We start from the raw sequence: 17,927 nt of genomic DNA on the forward strand, positions 1-17,927 counted from the left end.
TCTTCAGCTTTAACCTCAAAGTAAATTTCAATTGGAAACTCCAGGTTTCAACAATATTTATCCATACTATTTGTTACAAATTTTAGTTCGTCCAATAATTTCAAGCAGGATGAATTATTTTCCATTGTTGATAATAATTATATAAATAAATTCATTATCTTCAGCTTAACCTCAAAGTAAATTTCAACTGGAAACTCCACATTTCAACAATATTTATTCATACTATTTGTTACAAATTTTAGTTTGTCCAATAATTTTAATCAGGATGAATTTTTTTCCATTGTTGATAATAATTATATAAATAAATCCATAAGGTAGATGAGTTATTAAAATATTGTTGTTTGATGCGATGCACATGTACGTTACTTTCTGACGAATTTGAAAACTTCCGGAAATAACTTTAAGGAAACGTTTACTGCCCTCTAGCGACTAATTTTGTGGTGTTTAGTCATTTCCGTTTAAAATATTTGAATGAATATATTTTATTACTTTTCGTTTCTAATTTTTTTTTTGAGAAATAAATTAAAAATAAATGAATTTAAAAAATTAGTAATGGTATTTATAAATATTTAATGTTGCAGTGTTGAAACAATTTATTTTAATTATAATATTTAAATTTTTGGACAATTCAAAAAAAAATTGACTTCCGCTCTGGCGCTGCAATCGCCACTTCTTCCCTGACCGCCCATTCGTTAGCAGCTTCAAGACGTCCATTGTCGTTCAACATCAGAAAAGGTATAAAAATCAATTAAATAAGTAAATTTATAATTCTCAAACTGTTTGTACACGGTATTTAATGTATTCCGGGCTAAAATTTTGTTTAATATGAAGAGTCTAAGCTTTTTTTTCTCTTAAATTATACTTTAATAAAATTTCAGAAAAAGTAAGGTTAGAATCATTTTTAGCAAATCTTCCAAAAATATATCGTATAATTCAATAATTAATAATTATCATTATTAAAATTTCGTTACAACTGTACTAAATACGTTTATTTTTTATTAATAAACTAATTTACAAATTTTTATTAAATTATTAGAGTTTCAACTTTTCAGCACGGCGGCGCTACTATCGCTTTCTTCCGTTTGCCGCCTTTTTGCTTTCTTTTCCCCCATTTTGCCTCTTGTTCCTCGACCGTTAGCAGCGTCAGGTGTCCATTATCGTTCAACATCAAAAAAGGTATAAAAATCAATTAAATAAATGAATTTATTGCTCTCAAATTGTTTATACATGGTATTTAATATATTCCGAGCTAAAATTTTGTTTAATATGAAGAGTCTAAGCTTTTTTTTCTCTTAAATTATACTTCAAAGAAACTTTGTAAAAAGATGAGGTTGGAGTCGTTTTTAACAAATTTTTCTAATATATATATATATATATCGTATAATTCAATTAATAATAATTATCATTATTAGAATTTCGATACAATTGTACTAAATATGTTTATTTTTATTAATAGAATAATTTACAGATTTTTTATTAAATTTTCGGAGTTTCGACTTTTCAGCACGGCGGCGCTACAATCGCCGTTATCCGCCATCTTGCTTCCTTCCCTCCAATTTGCCACTTGTTCCTAGTTCGTCAGCAGCGTCAGAGGTTCATTGCCGTTCAACATCAGAAAAGGTATAAAAATCAATTAAATAAGTAAATTTATTGCTCTTAAAAACTATTTATACACGGTATCTAATATATTCCGAGCTAAAATTTTGTGTTATATGAAAAGTCTAATTTTTTTTTTATCGTAAATTTTACTTGAAAGAAATTTCGGAGAAAGTGAGGTTACAGTCATTTGTAACAAATCTTTCGAATATATATCATATAATAAAATTAATAATAATTATTTTTATTAAAATTTTGTTACAGCTATACAAAATATGTTTATTTATATTAATAAAATAATTTACAGATTTTTAGTAGATTATAAGAGTTTCCACTTTTGAGCACAGTGGCGCTATTGTCGCGCACTTCCCTTTGCCGCCTTTTTCTTACTTCCCCCCCCCCCAATTTGCTCACTTTTCCCTCCGATTTCGTGAACGGAGTATCATTGTAGAGACAATATTAATAAAGTTTTCTAAATTAATTAGTAAATTTCAGTTTATTCAAAGTATTCTCTTTTCTTTTTCTATAATAATCACATTATCAAAAGTTGAAAGTGTTTTTTACTCCCATTTTTTAATTATTAATTATTCTTTCCGCAAATTTTATTAGTGTGTCAATTTCATAACCTATACTGGAAAAGGTTGTGAAAATAATCTAAAGTAATTTTTCTTAAACAAGATAATTAGCATATTATGTGCCTAAATTTCGATTTATTTAAAAAATATAAGTTGGTAAAAAAAAGGTTTAATTTTGAGATTCGGAAAAAATTATCTTTTTTTTTTTTTTCTTTGAAGGCATTTCAAAAAACAAATTATTTGAATCGTTTTATCATTATTTATTCTAAATATTTTTCACCAATTTTTTCTTGACTTTTTATCGCAAATATTTTAAAACAGATTTACATTACAATTTTTTTTAGATTTTCAGAAATTTTTTTAGAGCTATTTTTAAAAAAATCACTCCCAAGAATTTTTTAAATAACAAATTTAATATTACAGGATTTTAGTTTTATAGAACAAATCGTAATTTTTATTTTTTTTTATATTTAAGAAAAAATATTTTTATTTCAAATATTATTTATATTTTCTTTGGATTTTGTAATTTACATTATTTTGTTTGTTTTCAGCTTGTATGGACTTAATGAATAAAGAAAATTGCGAGAGGTAGAAAATGACAATTGGAAAAAATGTATTAAGATTCAAGGGAATCTATTACGCAAAAATAATTCACGACGAAAATCGAACAAAATTATGAGTAAATATTATTTTTCTTTCAAAATTTTTTTAAAAAACTCATTTCTTAATAACATTTTTTTAAATAAATTTTTTTATATTTTCGTCTTGAATAATATTTTTAAAAAATATTAGTTTCAATTATTATTTTACTTTAATCTAAAAAATTTTTAATTAACTTTTAATGAAATTAAACATTTTAATAAAACTTATTCCAAATATTGAGACAAATTTTTGTTCGAAATTTAGATTTTGCATTATTTTTTTTAGCATTTAGAACTTTGTCTTATTTTCAGAGTCTACATTTTTTAGGAGATAAATCGTAACATGAATTGTTTGAATAAATTTTAGAAAAATGTTAGAAAAATATATTTTTCATTTCAGTTATAAATTCAAATTCCTTCATAATTTATATTTTCGTTATTTCCAATTTTAATCAATTTTATATTAATCGTAAAATTTATTATTTGCAATTTAAATAAATAAAATTTATAATAAAATCTTTTAAAAAAGAATTAGATGTATAATTTCTTTGAATTTTTTGATTTACTTTTTTATTGAATGTTTTCAGCTTCAATGGATTTTATTCGGAAACATGCAGTAGGAGAAATTTCGACTATCAGGATTCAACAATCTATTTAAAGAAAATAGTTTCAACATCTTTTGAAAACGCGTTAAATTCGATAAAACGCCTTGGATGATTGGAAGTTGAATTTGGAGTGTGAGTGTTAATTTTTTTTTTGTTTTTACAATTTTTTAAATGATTTGAATGTTGAACGAAATGTTTGAAGAAAAAAGAAAAAATGTTTCATCAGAATATTTCGTAGTCCAATAATATTTAAAGGAAATATTTAATGTTTCAAAAAATTTTTATTCTTTAATTAAAAAAATATTTTTTAAACAATTTTTTGAGAAGGGAATTCTTTGGCTTTTTTAAATTTCGAGAAGTTTTTTGAAAAGTAATATGTGACAGTAATTTCTTGAAATCAATACCATTTATTGAGTGATCAAACTGTCTTATTTACATCCAACGAAATGATCAACAAAACATTCATACGGTACATACACGATTCAATTTCACATTTATCTCATGAGTATACTTGCTCGCCCAATAAGCTTTTCTTTCGTTCATTATTATTATTACTTTTTTTTTCATTTATTTATTTAAAAATGTTTAGGACGATATTTTACGTTTGCACGCATTTTTTTTCGACAAATTATTTTAAATTTTTAGCTATTCTTAGCAAGGCACACGACACGATATTGTTATTTTTTCCATTATTGACAATTTAAGTTTTGATGGAAGTCGACTTCTCAGCAGCAAGTGTCTTTATTTAAAATTTAATAACAGCACCATGTACTAATATAAATTTATATAATTTGATTATTTAGTCTTTGCTGAGCATTTTATTTAAGTCGTAATAACAAAATGTTCGAGTCATGTTTTTCTCATTTTTGCAACTATATAGGAGTTTCAAGAAACTAACGTATTTAAACAGTTTTTCGTCTTTTATCTATTGTTTAAATAAATTATTTTGAGAAGTTCAATTTTTTTAGGTTTTCGAATAAAGTTAGAAACTTTTAATTTCTTACTTTCAAGTTGTTAAAATTTTTTTCTTTTAATTTAATGATATAATTTCAAATTTGTTTTGTTTCTTTTTTTTAATTTTTAATTTACACGGAGCATTGTAGTTTTAAATAGGGGTTTCATCTCTTGTGCTCACAAATAAATTATTCTAGAAATTAGTTAACAAAAGACTTCTCAAAATTTAAAAAAAGGAAAATCCAAGAATATATATTTTTTCGATACTAAAGGCCGAATTATCAGAACAAATAAGGACAAAAAATATATCTTGAGCTTCGTTTTAGATAAATAAGTTATTTTTATTTTGACAATTCTAGAAATATTCTCGGACGAATTGATTACAGATCTTTCATTCTAATTCAGAACAATTTTCTTTTTAAATCTAATTCGCTTTATAAGTACTTTATTAAATTTGGCTTTTGAAAAGAATTTTGTTTTTTATATAGATAATTTAGAATCAATAAGTGTATTTTTAGTAAATGCAATTTCTTATACATTGAAAAATATCACAAAAAAGTGTTAAAAGTTTCCCAGACTTTTTTTTACAACTAGCTTCGTAGGTTTTTTTGTTTAAAATATAATGCCTACAGGAATTTTATTTTCCAAATAAATTTTCAACTTTTTCATTACATGAAAAATTAACATTTTCAACTTAAAAATTTTGTAATTCCATAATAGGTTTTTTCATAATTTTAAGCGTACGTAAGATTAATATTTTTGGCAATTTTTAATTTAAGAAAAATTAATAAAACTATTTTCTAATTAATAAATTGGCAATAAAATTTCTAGTTTTAAATAAGAAATCGATATGAGAATTGCTTTTTAAAAATATTTAACATTTAAAAATTTAATTAATTTTCATAAAATAGCAAAATAGTTTAAGGCATTTCACCTGCAAAAAATTTTATAACGAAGCTTTAATATAAAGATTTATCTACAGATTTTTTAATTAATATCTCATTTTTAATTAATTATTTATAAACAATTAAAAAATAAATTTTTTTCTTTTGAAAAACTTCTTGAAAATTACAAAATGCAAAAGTTTTCTTTTATATCGGTTTCTAAATAAATATATAATTAAAAAGCTATTAGATTTTTGAAAAAATTTTCACTTTAAAGTATTCTTAATTTTAAGATTGCAGATGAATTACCTTACATCACAAATTTATGAGATTAATAATATTATTATGAATTCTAGAAAAACGTCAAAAGTCAATTGACAATTTTGTTCTAGATTTCAAGAATATACATTTCTCGAAATACGTGTAAAGAAGCATTGTGCTTAGAAATTTCTAAAATTGCATACAAGTTTCTCTGCATCGATTATTCATTAATAATAATAATAATAATAATAATAATCTATTCCTAAATGCTCGCTTATAAAAGTACTTTACAAAGACTCATTGCACAAGAGACGATAGTCTTACATTTATAGGTATATAAAAAAAAATTGGATATATTATATCCAAAAATCCTATAATTTGTTTACCTTTTTTTTTCTTTTCTATATATATAACAATGCTGTGGTCATTTGAGGACCCAAACGTATAATATTACTCAATATGAAAAAATGTTGATTTTGAATAAAATATCACTCAGCGATTATTATTAATTGCTGTGATGACAGCCGTATTTTTTTTTCCTTATTTAATATATTATAGAAGAAGGAATTGTCTTCGAGTCTTAAATTTTTGTTTTTTACAATTTTGCACCTCCCGATATAATTTTTTCATAGAGTTCAGGTGTTACCTCGACATATTCCTTATTCCCATCTCGGAAATAAACTTTGTCCTGAATTTTGTTAGGATCAAAACCTTCTTTTTGAAGAGTTATTTTCTTTAATTTAAATGTGCTGGTCATTTCGAGTTCTTTGACAATTCTTAAGAAAATTGGCCTTGCATAGGACGGTAGGGCTTTATCAAGACCTTCAGCAAGGGCTTTGAAATCTAATAAACAATCAGGATCAACGATTGCTGCCATGCCAGCTCGACCTTCAATTCCTGGTACCTAAAAGACGAAAAAAAATTGCATTTTTTTTATTCATTTTGTCTGTAAAATTATTTTTTTAAATTTAAAAAATATGTATATATTAACAAACCTGGACACCATAAACTGTTGACTCTCGGTGTCCAGCTACATTGCTCACAACACCTTCAACTTCCGCTGTTGCAACATTTTCTCCTTTCCATTTAAATGTATCACCTGTTCTATCTTTGAAGTAAAAGTAGCCAAATTCATCTTGTACCAGTATATCACCTAATAAAAAAACATTTTTTTTTTTTATTCTTCGAAAAGAAAATTACGTTAATTTTTAATAATTATTTCGTCTTTTACGTACCAGTAAGGAAGGCTTTATCTCCCTTGACAAAGACGTTTTCAATTATTTTCTTCTTGGACGCTTCTTCATCTAAATAACCATTGAATTCCCTAGATGCATTGCCCTGTTTTATTAGTCCTATAAACATTCCGGGTTCATCTGAAAAATTACATTTAATTATTAATGAATTTAATTGAACTTTGAATTTTTTATTTTCCAAAAAAATTATTTATTCACAATGATTTAAATATTCAATTTTTCTTACTAATTTCTGTTCGAATGCACAGGCCATTTGAACCTCGAATCGGTTCACAAGTGTCTGGATTTATTTTAATAAGTGCTACTGGATGTAGGCTCTTAGGCAAAATACTAGGTACAAATCCAACTGCTCCAACTTGATTATCTACATTTACTGTAAATAAAAAAAAAAAAAAATTTGCAAAAATTTATTATAAATAAATTTAAATTAAATATTCAAATTTGTAATTTATATATATACCGATATTAGCATTTCCTTCACTGGAACCATAAACCTCAGTTATTTGTTCAATTTTGAAACGATTTACAAAATCTTGCCAAAGTTGAGGTCTCATTCCATTGCCAACCATTAATCTAACTGGATGAGCAGTATCTTCAGGTCGTGGTGGTGCAGAAAGTAAATATCTGCATATTTCACCCAGATATTGAGCAAGCTAAAAAACAAATAAAAATTTGAAAAATTTATTTAAAAAAAAGAAGGTACTTTTTAGAAAAGAATTTTTTTTTACCGTGCAATTATATTTAATACAATCGGTCCAATATGCAGACACAGAGAATTTTGTTCTCAATACACTTGGTATTCCTTTAACTAATGCACAACCAGTTCCAACAAGTCCACCTGCCATATGATACAATGGAATAGAATTGTACATAATATCACTGTCCGATCTTAAACCCAACATATGATACGTAGCCATTGTTACCAATAGATATCTGAAACAATTTTTTTGGAAAATTATAAATTTAACATTCAATTAATTTGTCATGTAATTTCAATTTAAAATGCATCTTTTAAATCAAAGGTAATTTTAAATTAATATATCCAATAAATAAAGAACAGTTTTTTTAAATGGAAAAAAAAACTGTCTTTAAGACTAGACTAGGGAAGTGCATATATACGTTTGACTGTTGGACTTTAATCTCATTCCCCTTAAGTTGTGAGGTCTCTCTGACAAGATTACGAATCATTCATTATATTCACTCTACTCCAATATTCACTGTAGATCACTTAGAAAAGTTACGTAATTTTTTTTTTTTTATTTTAAATTCTTAGAAATACGTAACTTTAAACTCTTTCTTAAGCTATTTTACTTTTATTAAATATTTAAATTGCAATTACTTGAAATTAGAACTCTTAATTATTATTCTATTGATTATTTGATTAATAAAAATTAATATTTTCTGACTTTCAATAACGTCTAATATTAGAAAATTCCATTTATTATTTGTCATTTTCAAGCGTTTGTCCTTGTCACAGATCCTTAATTTTCTCCTTAATTGATATAAAGTGTTAAAATTATCTACATTGCTACTGATGGAAATATTTTTTTACCCTTGTTTTCTTGAATTCTTTTTTTTTTTTAGAAAAAATAATAAATTTTTTTATATATATCATTTTATATTATAATTTATATTAATCAATTTTTGTCGAAAGTCACAAGTACTTAAACTTTATTTGATGAAAAATGTAAAAGAATTTTTTTTTGAAAATTACAAAGTAAGGAACAAATCGATATGAAACTAAAGTCGTTAAAACAGTATATATGAGTCTTAATTTGTAGTTAAATTACCGGAGACCATTGATCGAGGTCCTTGTTTCGCCTATTCTTTAGGCGTGTCAAAGTTGACCTACATATAACGCTCAATAATCATGAATAAGAAATAAGACCAAGTAACACAGATAGACTAGTTGTTGTAAATGACAACTTAAGTCTTGATAGTTATTTCTTAAATTATCATTTATTGTCGTTAAATTAGAATTTAATTTTAACCCTTTAACGAATTTCTCATCATTTAAATTCAATTGATTATAGATATACCTTGAATTTGGTATTAGAGCTGCTTTAGGTAATCCAGTAGTGCCACTTGTGTAAATATAGAGTAATTTGTCCCTGTAACCAGGTTCTTTATTAACAATTGGTTGTCCTGTACCAGCTTCTGCTAAGAATTGATCCAAATTTTTCGCACCATTTTCACATACATTATCTCCACAGCCCTGTGTGAATTTTTCCAATTCCCCTATCGTTTCCCAAATTTCCTCAATAGCTGAAATAAAAATAGGAAAATTATATTCATTTTTCTTCTTAGAAATTAAAAAAAAAAAAAAATTTTCTATATATATATAAATAATTACCAGAAGTTAATTCTTTAGTGAAAATAATGCCTTTTACTTTTGCAACATTCAAACAATGAACTAATGAATTTAGACGCAAATTAGTATTAATTAAGGCTGTGATAACACCAATTTTTCCCAAGCCCAACCACGTGGCAATAAATTCTGGTCTATTTGGCATCATCAACGCCACTGCATCTCCTTTTGAGTATCCAGCTTTTTGGAAAACTGACGCTATTTGATTACTGTATTTATCTATCTGGAAAAAGTATTAAAAATTTATTTACATAATACAATTTCTAGAATATTACTTTCTAAAAACAAACAAAAAAAAAAAAAAGTCGAGAAAATTCTATTATTTGTAAATATGGTATTAACATTTAGTCTCGAATAAAAATAGAAGTAGACAATATTTATTTATTTGTTTGTTTAAAAAAAATATTCAAACGATAATTCTTGTGAAATCAATAATAATTGTTTGAAATGGTGCAATTTCACGCAATGCAGATTTTTTTTTCGTGTCAAAACTTACTTAAGATTCACCGATAGGTAAATTTTTTTTTTTTTTATTATTTCGAATTGAAACCAATTTCCTGTTCATAATTTCTTTTTTACTGAAAATTTCCTTTTATTTGAAATAAAAAAAAATATATATATATAGTGTTTGAAAATTGCAATGTCACAGGTTGGCGAAAGTCAATCACATTTGAGATAAAAATGAAACTTTGTCAACTTTGTCATACTCTGCACTTTGATCTTTATAAATTCAATTTATTACAATCTGTGACATTTTCTGACTGATAACATTTTTATATTCTTATTGACTTCTTTAAACGTCCGAGAGTGTGAAAATGAGAAATATTTTTTTTTTTATTACATATAATAAAAGTTTATTTTTAAAAAATGTTTTCAATTGGCGGGATATAATGCAAAAAAAATTATTTTTCAATTTTTATTGTTAATATAATTTACTTACATCGGCATTAGTCCAAATGCGACCTTCGAAAATAAAACAGGGCTTATTTGGATAAAGTCGTGCCCTTTCTCTAAAAATTTTCATCACCGTACTATCATTTTGAACAAAACGTCTTGTTTCCAGGGCGGCATTAGCATAACGATAAAGAAATCTGTAATTTAAAAAATATATTTATTTATCATAAAAAAGAGTGAAAATTGCATTTGGTTAAAAAAATTATCAGTATAATGAAAGGAAAACATTTTCTAATTATCATGTATGATCAATTGAAGAAAAGTTTGTTCCGTAAATGAGTAAATATTAAAAAAAAATGTATAATTAGTTTTGTAATATTATCAATAATTTGTTTGAATAGAAATTTCAAATTTGTTTTACTGTAATTATTTTTTTTTAAATTCATTTCTCAATACTTCTTGTATAATTAATAATATGTGCTTTTATGAAACACATTATTGCAATAAGTTATGAGGGATATTAAACTAATAGTTGAGTGTGTTGTCCTTGTGAAAAGAGCTACTTTAATTTTTAAACGTGGTAAAATGTTTACCTCATGAGTTATATTATAAATCAAATTGTACAATATAATTGTGATATAGTTAATCTTTTGAATATAATTAATATTATAGTTTATTAATAAATACATTATTTTTAATTGTGAACTTTTATTTATTTTGTTGTAGTTCTATTCCAAAAAAAATAACGATGATGACTGACCAAAGGGAATCTGGACCGCAAATAGACGAAAAGAAGACTGATAAACATTACGCAGAAGATGGACCCAATTGATGTTTACCCAGTGAAGGGAAGCGTAATGTTTACCTGAAGAAGACGAAATAAGAAGAATAAGAAGACTGATAGGCATTGTGCTGTAGGTGGACCCAACTGATGTTTACCCAGTGAAGGGTAGCATAATGTTTATCCGAAGAAGACGAAAAGAAGACCGATAAGCATTACACTTTAGGTGGACCCAACTGATGTTTACCCAGTGATGGGAAGCGTAATGTTTATCATCCAAAGAAGACATAAATCGCGTCGTCGCTTATCGTATAATCGTTCACCAATTATCGCGAGAAGAAAAGTATCTTTTTAAATCGTATTCGCGATTCGCGTCGAAAATAATAGGGAAAGTATTGTTTTTCAAAAACTAAACATTTTTATGAACGAAATTATTCTGTTTTTTTTACTAAATCAACATAATCTAAATTTAATTTTATGTTTATAAATTACTTTATCCTTATTTTATAATTAATTACTTGTTTAAATTATTTAACTTTACTTCTTTTTTTTAATTCTAAAAAATTAGAGAATAATTTCGTTCATTGAATGTTTAAAAGTTGAAAATAAGTTTCGGAGTGTTGCAAATAGACAAATAGTGATCATTCGATAAAGGATTCAAGACTGGATTGGATAGTACACACTTGATTCATCATTGGTGAGTGATAAATATTTTCTTTTTAATTCAAAAAATATTTTTGTATTTGCATTGCATCAATTTTAGGGAAATATTTGAAAGTACAGAAAAATAACAATTCTAATAAACATTGTTTATAAATATATAAGTAAAGAATTATAAAATTAAAAAAAATTATAAGAATTGTTTTTTGAACTTTGAACAAAACATTTTGTTTGATCGATTCTAACGTTTTATAATTATGCGCCCCTTTCATAAAGAGTTCAGCATCTGTTTACATTTCTTTTTCACTATTTTAATCATTATCTATTTGTGTTGCAATGTTAGCAGTTATAACTTGTAGCAATTTAAAAAAAAAATGTTATCATAAATTTCATTAACGATAAATACAATGTTATTATAAAATTTGCAACTATTAAATTTATTAACATTAAATTGTATAAATGAAATTTATTTTTAAATATTTATTAATATATAATTTTTACGAATCTCGTTATTTTATTATATTTTAAAGTATTTTTATTATAAAGTATATTTTTCTTTTGTGTATTCATATTTGATCTTTCTCAAGTATAGTGTACATCTGTCTGACTAAAACATTTTATTTCTACTTGACAACTTTTAGATAAGAATTTTTTAAATTAATTTATTGATGAAATATTATGAAACTGGGATCAAAATGAAATTAAATAAAAATTAAATATTAAAATAAATAATCAAAATAATTATTTGAAAATATTTGAAAGATTATAATCATTTTAATTATTTATAATTTTCTTAATTAACAATTAAATATTTTATTTAAACACAAAATTTAAATATTAATGTTTAAATAAAATAATCTATTTTTGTCGTTACTTGAATCAAACAAATCTTTTATTCAATATATGAACTTTACATCGCATTTTACCTTTTATATTATTTTTTAATACTAAAGTGGGAAACATGTCTATATTAAAAATGTGTAAAGACTTATTATTTCGCACTAGTAAAAAAATTAAAAATATCCTAAACTTTAAATATAATTAAATTAAAGTATATATAAAAATAACAATAAAAACATTTTTAAACAAACTTGTAAACGATTTTTGTTCATAAAAAAAAGTTTATTTATAAATAATATTATATGAATTAATAATTATCATATATATATGTTTTACTAATATAATAATATAGGTGTAACAAGTGTTAGTTTCTTGGGGATTAATTTTTAAATTGAGACAATTGACAGTTTATTTGATCATATTTAATAAATATATTCATTGTAATATCAATATTAAACTCATTGTTTGTTTCAAAGTCTTTCTATTTGTGCGAGGTTAAAAATTTCAAAAATACATATTTACATAAAGAAATGAAAAAAATTACACCCTATATATATACTTACTTGATATCCCTTGGTAGAGTTCTGATGATGATGTAGATTTTTCGATGAAACCGATATATCAGTGGAATAACCGCGGCCGCTAAAATAAACTGTGCAATCCTAGCAAAGGATCCGATTCTAGAACTGACGCCGGCCGCCATCAGACCGACAATAGTCAGTACGAGTAATATGAATCTGATGTCCATAGTATTCAGGCTACCCTCTCTGTAACACAACACACAGGGGTAAAGGGGTTGTCAGACGTGTGTAATACTCTAGTAGCGCCCTCGACACAATCTAGACTATATATTCATAACTCAATTACGTCATAAACGTCACTGACAGAATATACAATAAAATCCCTTATTCTGCAATATATATACATATAAAAAAAATATCTAATGTTCTATATTGATAAAATAATAATACTAATAATAGCGAAAAAAGTAACTATAATAAAAATAATAGATCTCGTTTGCATATTATTGGTACTAGAATTTAAACGGAAACTCCAATAAAAATAATAAATTATTTTAAAAAATAGACCAATATTTAAATAATGTTTGTCCCATTAGTAAAAATAAAAAAAGTAATTAATAACATAAAAGAAAAAATATATTTCTAATCAGTTGCATATTTTTTTTTCTAAAAAATAGTATATCTTGAATAATTAAATAATAATAATTAATAATAAATTATTCAATAATAAAAAATTGTTTAAACATCAATTTTTAAACATAAAAACCTATCAATTATTTTTTAATTAATTATTTGCGTTTTATAATAATGTGTATTTAATTAAAACTAAACTTTGACCATCCCATTAAAGCGATATGTAACTTAATCATATGGTGACAAAATTTTATAATTAAATTGAAATTACATTGCCAATTAAAAAAAATGATTTTTACACATATTATGAAATCTTTATATTCATAAATCTTTTAATCTTAATTATAATAACTGATGTCTTTTTTATTTTATCGTTTTAATTGCATTTGAAAAAAATTTTCCACTTTCCCCTTTTTATTTATCTATCTTTATAGGTTATGTAAAGATTCATTAAAATCCTTATTATAACATGTTAATTTTCCTTAAGAATATATTTTTCCTCATGAAAATTTTTCTTATCAGTCAATTGTAAAGTTTAAATATTAAATTATCACTTTATCTAAACAGACAAGACGAACATATATTTTAATTTATGTCAAAAACTGAGTTAATTAAATATTAATTATTTGGCAATGATTTTAAATAAAAAAATTTAATTATTGAAATTAATTTTTGAATAATTAAACATTTTAATTAATTTGAATTAGTGATTGACTTTTTGCTATGAATTAGTTAAGTTTTTACTAAATATTATGCATTTTTTTGTAATTGATGATTTTTACTAAATTTTTATTAATTCATAATAGTAAAAAGTCATCCACTAATTTAAATTAGTTAAAAATTTTACTGATTCAAATTTGGGGAGTAAATATTAATTTATTTTAATTTTTATCAACATCAAATCCATCAAAATTTTATTTTAAATTTTACTGGTAAAAATTTCAAACGATTCTAAATTTAATTCATCCAAATTTTGATTGATTAAAACTTCAATAGTAGCGTTATTTAAGAAAACAAAAACATACATAATGAAATTAATAAATTAACTCGTAGATTAATTATTAAATATTAATTAAGTAATTAAGATAATTTTAAAAATAAAAGTATTAAACATTGAAATAAACAATTTTAAAAACTAACTAAATTAAATAAAACAATGGTTAATTATATTTTTTTACTTCTTTTGTTAGAAATAAATTATTTGTAATTATTCTATTTTTACATTATAATTATTTGTGAGCTTAAAGTACTAATAAAAAATATTTCAAAATTTGTTTCAGATGCAAGACTGGATTGGATAGCATAGTCTTAATTCATTGCTGGTGAGTGAGAGAAATTTTTTCTTTTTGATTCGAAAACATTTTTATGTTTGCATATTAATTTAAAACATTTAGGGAAAAAATTGAAAGTAAATAGAAATACAATAACTTAAATAAAAAAAAGATGTCATTGTACCCTCAATTGATTTGCTACCAACATAACAAAAGGGCGGATCTCGTCTCAATTATCATAAAAATATCAGGGAATTTTGTGTGAAACTTAAAATTTTTTTTAAACCCCAACCATAAAATATTAACATTGACAATTGACCTTTACATTGTTTCATATTATTAGTTTTTCGTGAGCGAACAGACGAGGGGGTATATACTATACCGGTAAACGTCATGGACTCTAGCCATTATTGATCGTTTCATGTGACTAAAATTTAAGCATTTTTTTTTAAAAACTGAATCATACATTGTTGTTAAACGTTAGAAATTTTCATTTTCTTTTTGTCGATTATTGTATCTTCTATCATTAACGTACCTCTCGATTATTATAAGTGTAGAATTATCAAATATAGTTCTTCAAATTTTTCACAAATTAGTGATAAAAAAATGGTCTCTTAGAATGTTGTTTGATGCTAGGAATAAAAATAAAAAAATAAAAATAAATATTCTCTATTGTTAACGCGATTATTAACACGATTATATTAGGTGAAAATTTCGGGGTGAAAAAATTTCACTTGAGCTTGCGAACTTGCACTGAGCACGAGAGAGTTAACACTGTCTTCAGCTGCCTTCCTGTTTGAGTTGTGTTTAAATGGAGTAGTGAGTCGCGATTCGTTTTAGTCCCCCCTTTTCCACGACGTTATAAGCCATTGTATACTTCCGCTGATTTTGAGTGTATGGACGAAAAGAATTAATCGTGTTCCGTTTATCAATCATCTCCCTCTAGCAATTATAAACACTAAGTGATAATTCTCCTAGTTAAACAAAATTATATATTTAAAAAAAAAATATATTTTTTTTACAAAATTCTCTTCTAGACTCAAAATAATAATTTTTTTTAATTTTTTAAAATTATATTTAAAATTTAATTAACATATTCTATTTAATGTTATCAAAGATAAATAAATGAATCATCAAAAAATATTTAAATAGTTTTTAAAAATTAAAGAATTTATAAATTTAATCTAATCTAATCTAGTGTCAGAGCGTGTATTTTTATAAATAAATTAAATTATTATTAAAAAAAAAAGAATTAAATTTAAAAAAATTTCACTTTAAACCTCGAATTTTAATTAAAATTAATTTAATCAATGATTAATATTGAATACAATTATTTTAATAAGAATATTTATTTAAATAATTGTATTAAATAACACTGATTGGAGCTTTTATTAATTTTAATTAAATCATAAAAAATAATTTAATTATTAACATTAATTATATTAAATAAAGGATTTTATTTAAATGCAACCCAATTAGAAAATCGCGTTAATTCTTTGTGGTTAAACTGTCTGTATATATAGATTGCATTCCGTTATTTGATTTGTTCTCAGGACGACTAAGTTCGTTGTACCTTTAAGTCTGCCAAAGTGACCAACATTTCAAGCAATATATATTTTAAATTTATTTTTTAAAACTTTTTTTCGATTTTTCTGTTTAAATTACAAGTCTAATAAAAATAATTGACATTACAATAATTTTAGATAAATTATCAAGCTACATAAAAAAATAAATAAACTATAAATAAATTTTATGATTTTTGTATAAATCTTGATCCTAAATTCAAATTAAAACTAAATATCTAAATAAATTTTTAAAAAATAATTTTGATCTATTAATTAATAAATCGGTTTCTTGTTATAATTAATATAAATATATTTATACTCTACATAAAATATAAATTTTATAATAATCAAGTATTATGATTTTTTTCTAATAATTCTATAAATAATAATAAATAAAATATGCAAAATGAAATAATATAACTTAATAATAAACAAAAGAAAATATAAACATGGAAATTTATTAAAAACATTTAACATCAACATAATTGATAAAGCATTATTCTAAATAGAAAAATTCTCTTTGTTATTTACTTCTTTATCATTCTTTATTTATCTCACTGGAATTTTCATTTAAATAATTAAAATAACATATTTACTCACTCATTTAGTTTCTCCTGGATTTAACTTCCTAATAATATATTTAAATTGAAATTTGCCCTTTTAATTCCGAAAAGAAATAGATTTTTGAATTATTGAAAATAAAATAAGTTAAATTTTTGTTGAGACTAATAATTATTAAATTTTGAAAATGCATTTTAAATAATGAAACAAAAAATAAATAATTCTCGACTCTAGAAATAAAATTTTTTCTAAATTATAATTAATAATTAAATTTTTGTTAATTAATTTTAATTTTGTGTTTAAAATCACATAACCATAAAAATACACAACACTTTATGCATATATGACAAACAGAACAAAGAACTGACGATTCGCTTGTAATCTATAAATTGCAGACGGTTTTTTTTATCTTGTACACATATTTAAAATTTTGTAGTTCTTCTTTTTAAGAAAAGACTAATTAGTTATTTCGAATAACGAAATGAGATGTGTTATATAAATTCACGTATTTACAACAGAGAGAGTTGCTTAAATAAAAATAGATTTCTCACGAGGCGCAAGTTTTAATCTGCACGTTGCATATATATGCATTGACTTTAGCATTTAAAAAGAGATAGATAGAGAATGAAACTGCCAGCTTCCAATGTTTTGAACTTTAATAAAGTCTCTCTTTTTTCCTCGTTTTTTTTACACGCATTAAAAAAAGATACAATATGTAGATCAACTAAACAGTGAAAGAGAAATTATTCCGGTTTTATAAAATTAATTAAAAATATTTAAACTAACTGTAAATGTTTTTTTTTTTAAATAATCAAATAAATAAATGCCAAAAAAATAAAAAATTAGTAACCGGTTATAAATAAAAAAAATTAACTAAAACTGAAATGTTTATTCATTATAATGATGAAATTAAAAAAAATCGATTTTTCAAAAAACAATTAAAGAAATAGTAATATTTAAAAAGGCGCATAATAAATTTAACAATATTAAAAAATAGTAAAATTTATTTTTAAACGACAACAAATAACAAGATCTAAATCGTATATTTTATTATTCAAATATTG

The 17,927-nt window shown here is 23.6% G+C and overlaps 1 protein-coding gene and 1 long non-coding RNA gene across 5 annotated transcripts in view; one reads left to right on the plus strand and one right to left on the minus strand.

Moving 5' to 3' along the window:
* Window positions 1-670: 670 nt before the first annotated feature.
* Window positions 671-17,927, plus strand: part of LOC127280160 (uncharacterized) — a 118,291-nt gene continuing 101,034 nt past the window's right edge. For 2 of the 3 annotated variants that reach the window (XR_007842791.1, XR_007842792.1), the window contains exons 1-7: window positions 671-735; window positions 1,053-1,176; window positions 1,505-1,620; window positions 2,723-2,850; window positions 3,400-3,549; window positions 10,758-11,509; window positions 14,747-14,788. This is a non-coding gene — a long non-coding RNA (uncharacterized LOC127280160). Of the gene's footprint in view, window positions 736-1,052; window positions 1,177-1,504; window positions 1,621-2,722; window positions 2,851-3,124; window positions 3,154-3,399; window positions 3,550-10,757; window positions 11,510-14,746; window positions 14,789-17,927 lie in introns of those variants that run through there. The other variant, XR_007842793.1, reaches the window with a different exon arrangement.
* LOC127280152 (long-chain fatty acid transport protein 4-like) lies at window positions 3,805-17,031 on the minus strand. 2 transcript variants are annotated; one of them, XM_051303008.1, is made up of 11 exons: window positions 16,903-17,031; window positions 12,876-13,079; window positions 10,078-10,228; window positions 9,123-9,360; window positions 8,809-9,034; window positions 7,498-7,702; window positions 7,230-7,422; window positions 6,996-7,142; window positions 6,752-6,889; window positions 6,512-6,669; window positions 3,805-6,420 (listed from the first exon to the last, which is right to left on the minus strand). In XM_051303008.1, exons 2-11 carry the CDS (start codon window positions 13,058-13,060, stop codon window positions 6,112-6,114), a joined length of 1,950 nt encoding a protein of 649 aa, XP_051158965.1. In that variant the 5' UTR covers window positions 13,061-13,079; window positions 16,903-17,031; the 3' UTR covers window positions 3,805-6,111. The 2 variants fall into 2 exon arrangements, with proteins under 2 accessions (XP_051158965.1, XP_051158964.1); XM_051303007.1 differs by lacking the exon at window positions 16,903-17,031 and adding an exon at window positions 15,273-15,550.

Source organism: Leptopilina boulardi, unplaced genomic scaffold (assembly GCF_019393585.1).
Source record: "Leptopilina boulardi isolate dan_hultmark-lab unplaced genomic scaffold, ZJU_Lbou_2.1 LbouV2_229, whole genome shotgun sequence".
Taxonomy (NCBI): Eukaryota; Metazoa; Arthropoda; class Insecta; order Hymenoptera; family Figitidae; genus Leptopilina; species Leptopilina boulardi.

Excerpts from the sequence above, each read along its gene's own strand:
- LOC127280152 (XM_051303008.1), bottom strand. The coding sequence starts at position 13,060 with ATGGACATCAGATTCATATTACTCGTACTGACTATTGTCGGTCTGATG. Across the intron at positions 10,229-12,875 it reads ACTCTACCAAGGGATATCAA|ATTTCTTTATCGTTATGCTA; the intron begins GTAAGTATATAT and ends TTTAAATTACAG. Across the intron at positions 6,670-6,751 it reads AGATAAAGCCTTCCTTACTG|GTGATATACTGGTACAAGAT; the intron begins GTACGTAAAAGA and ends TTTTTTTATTAG.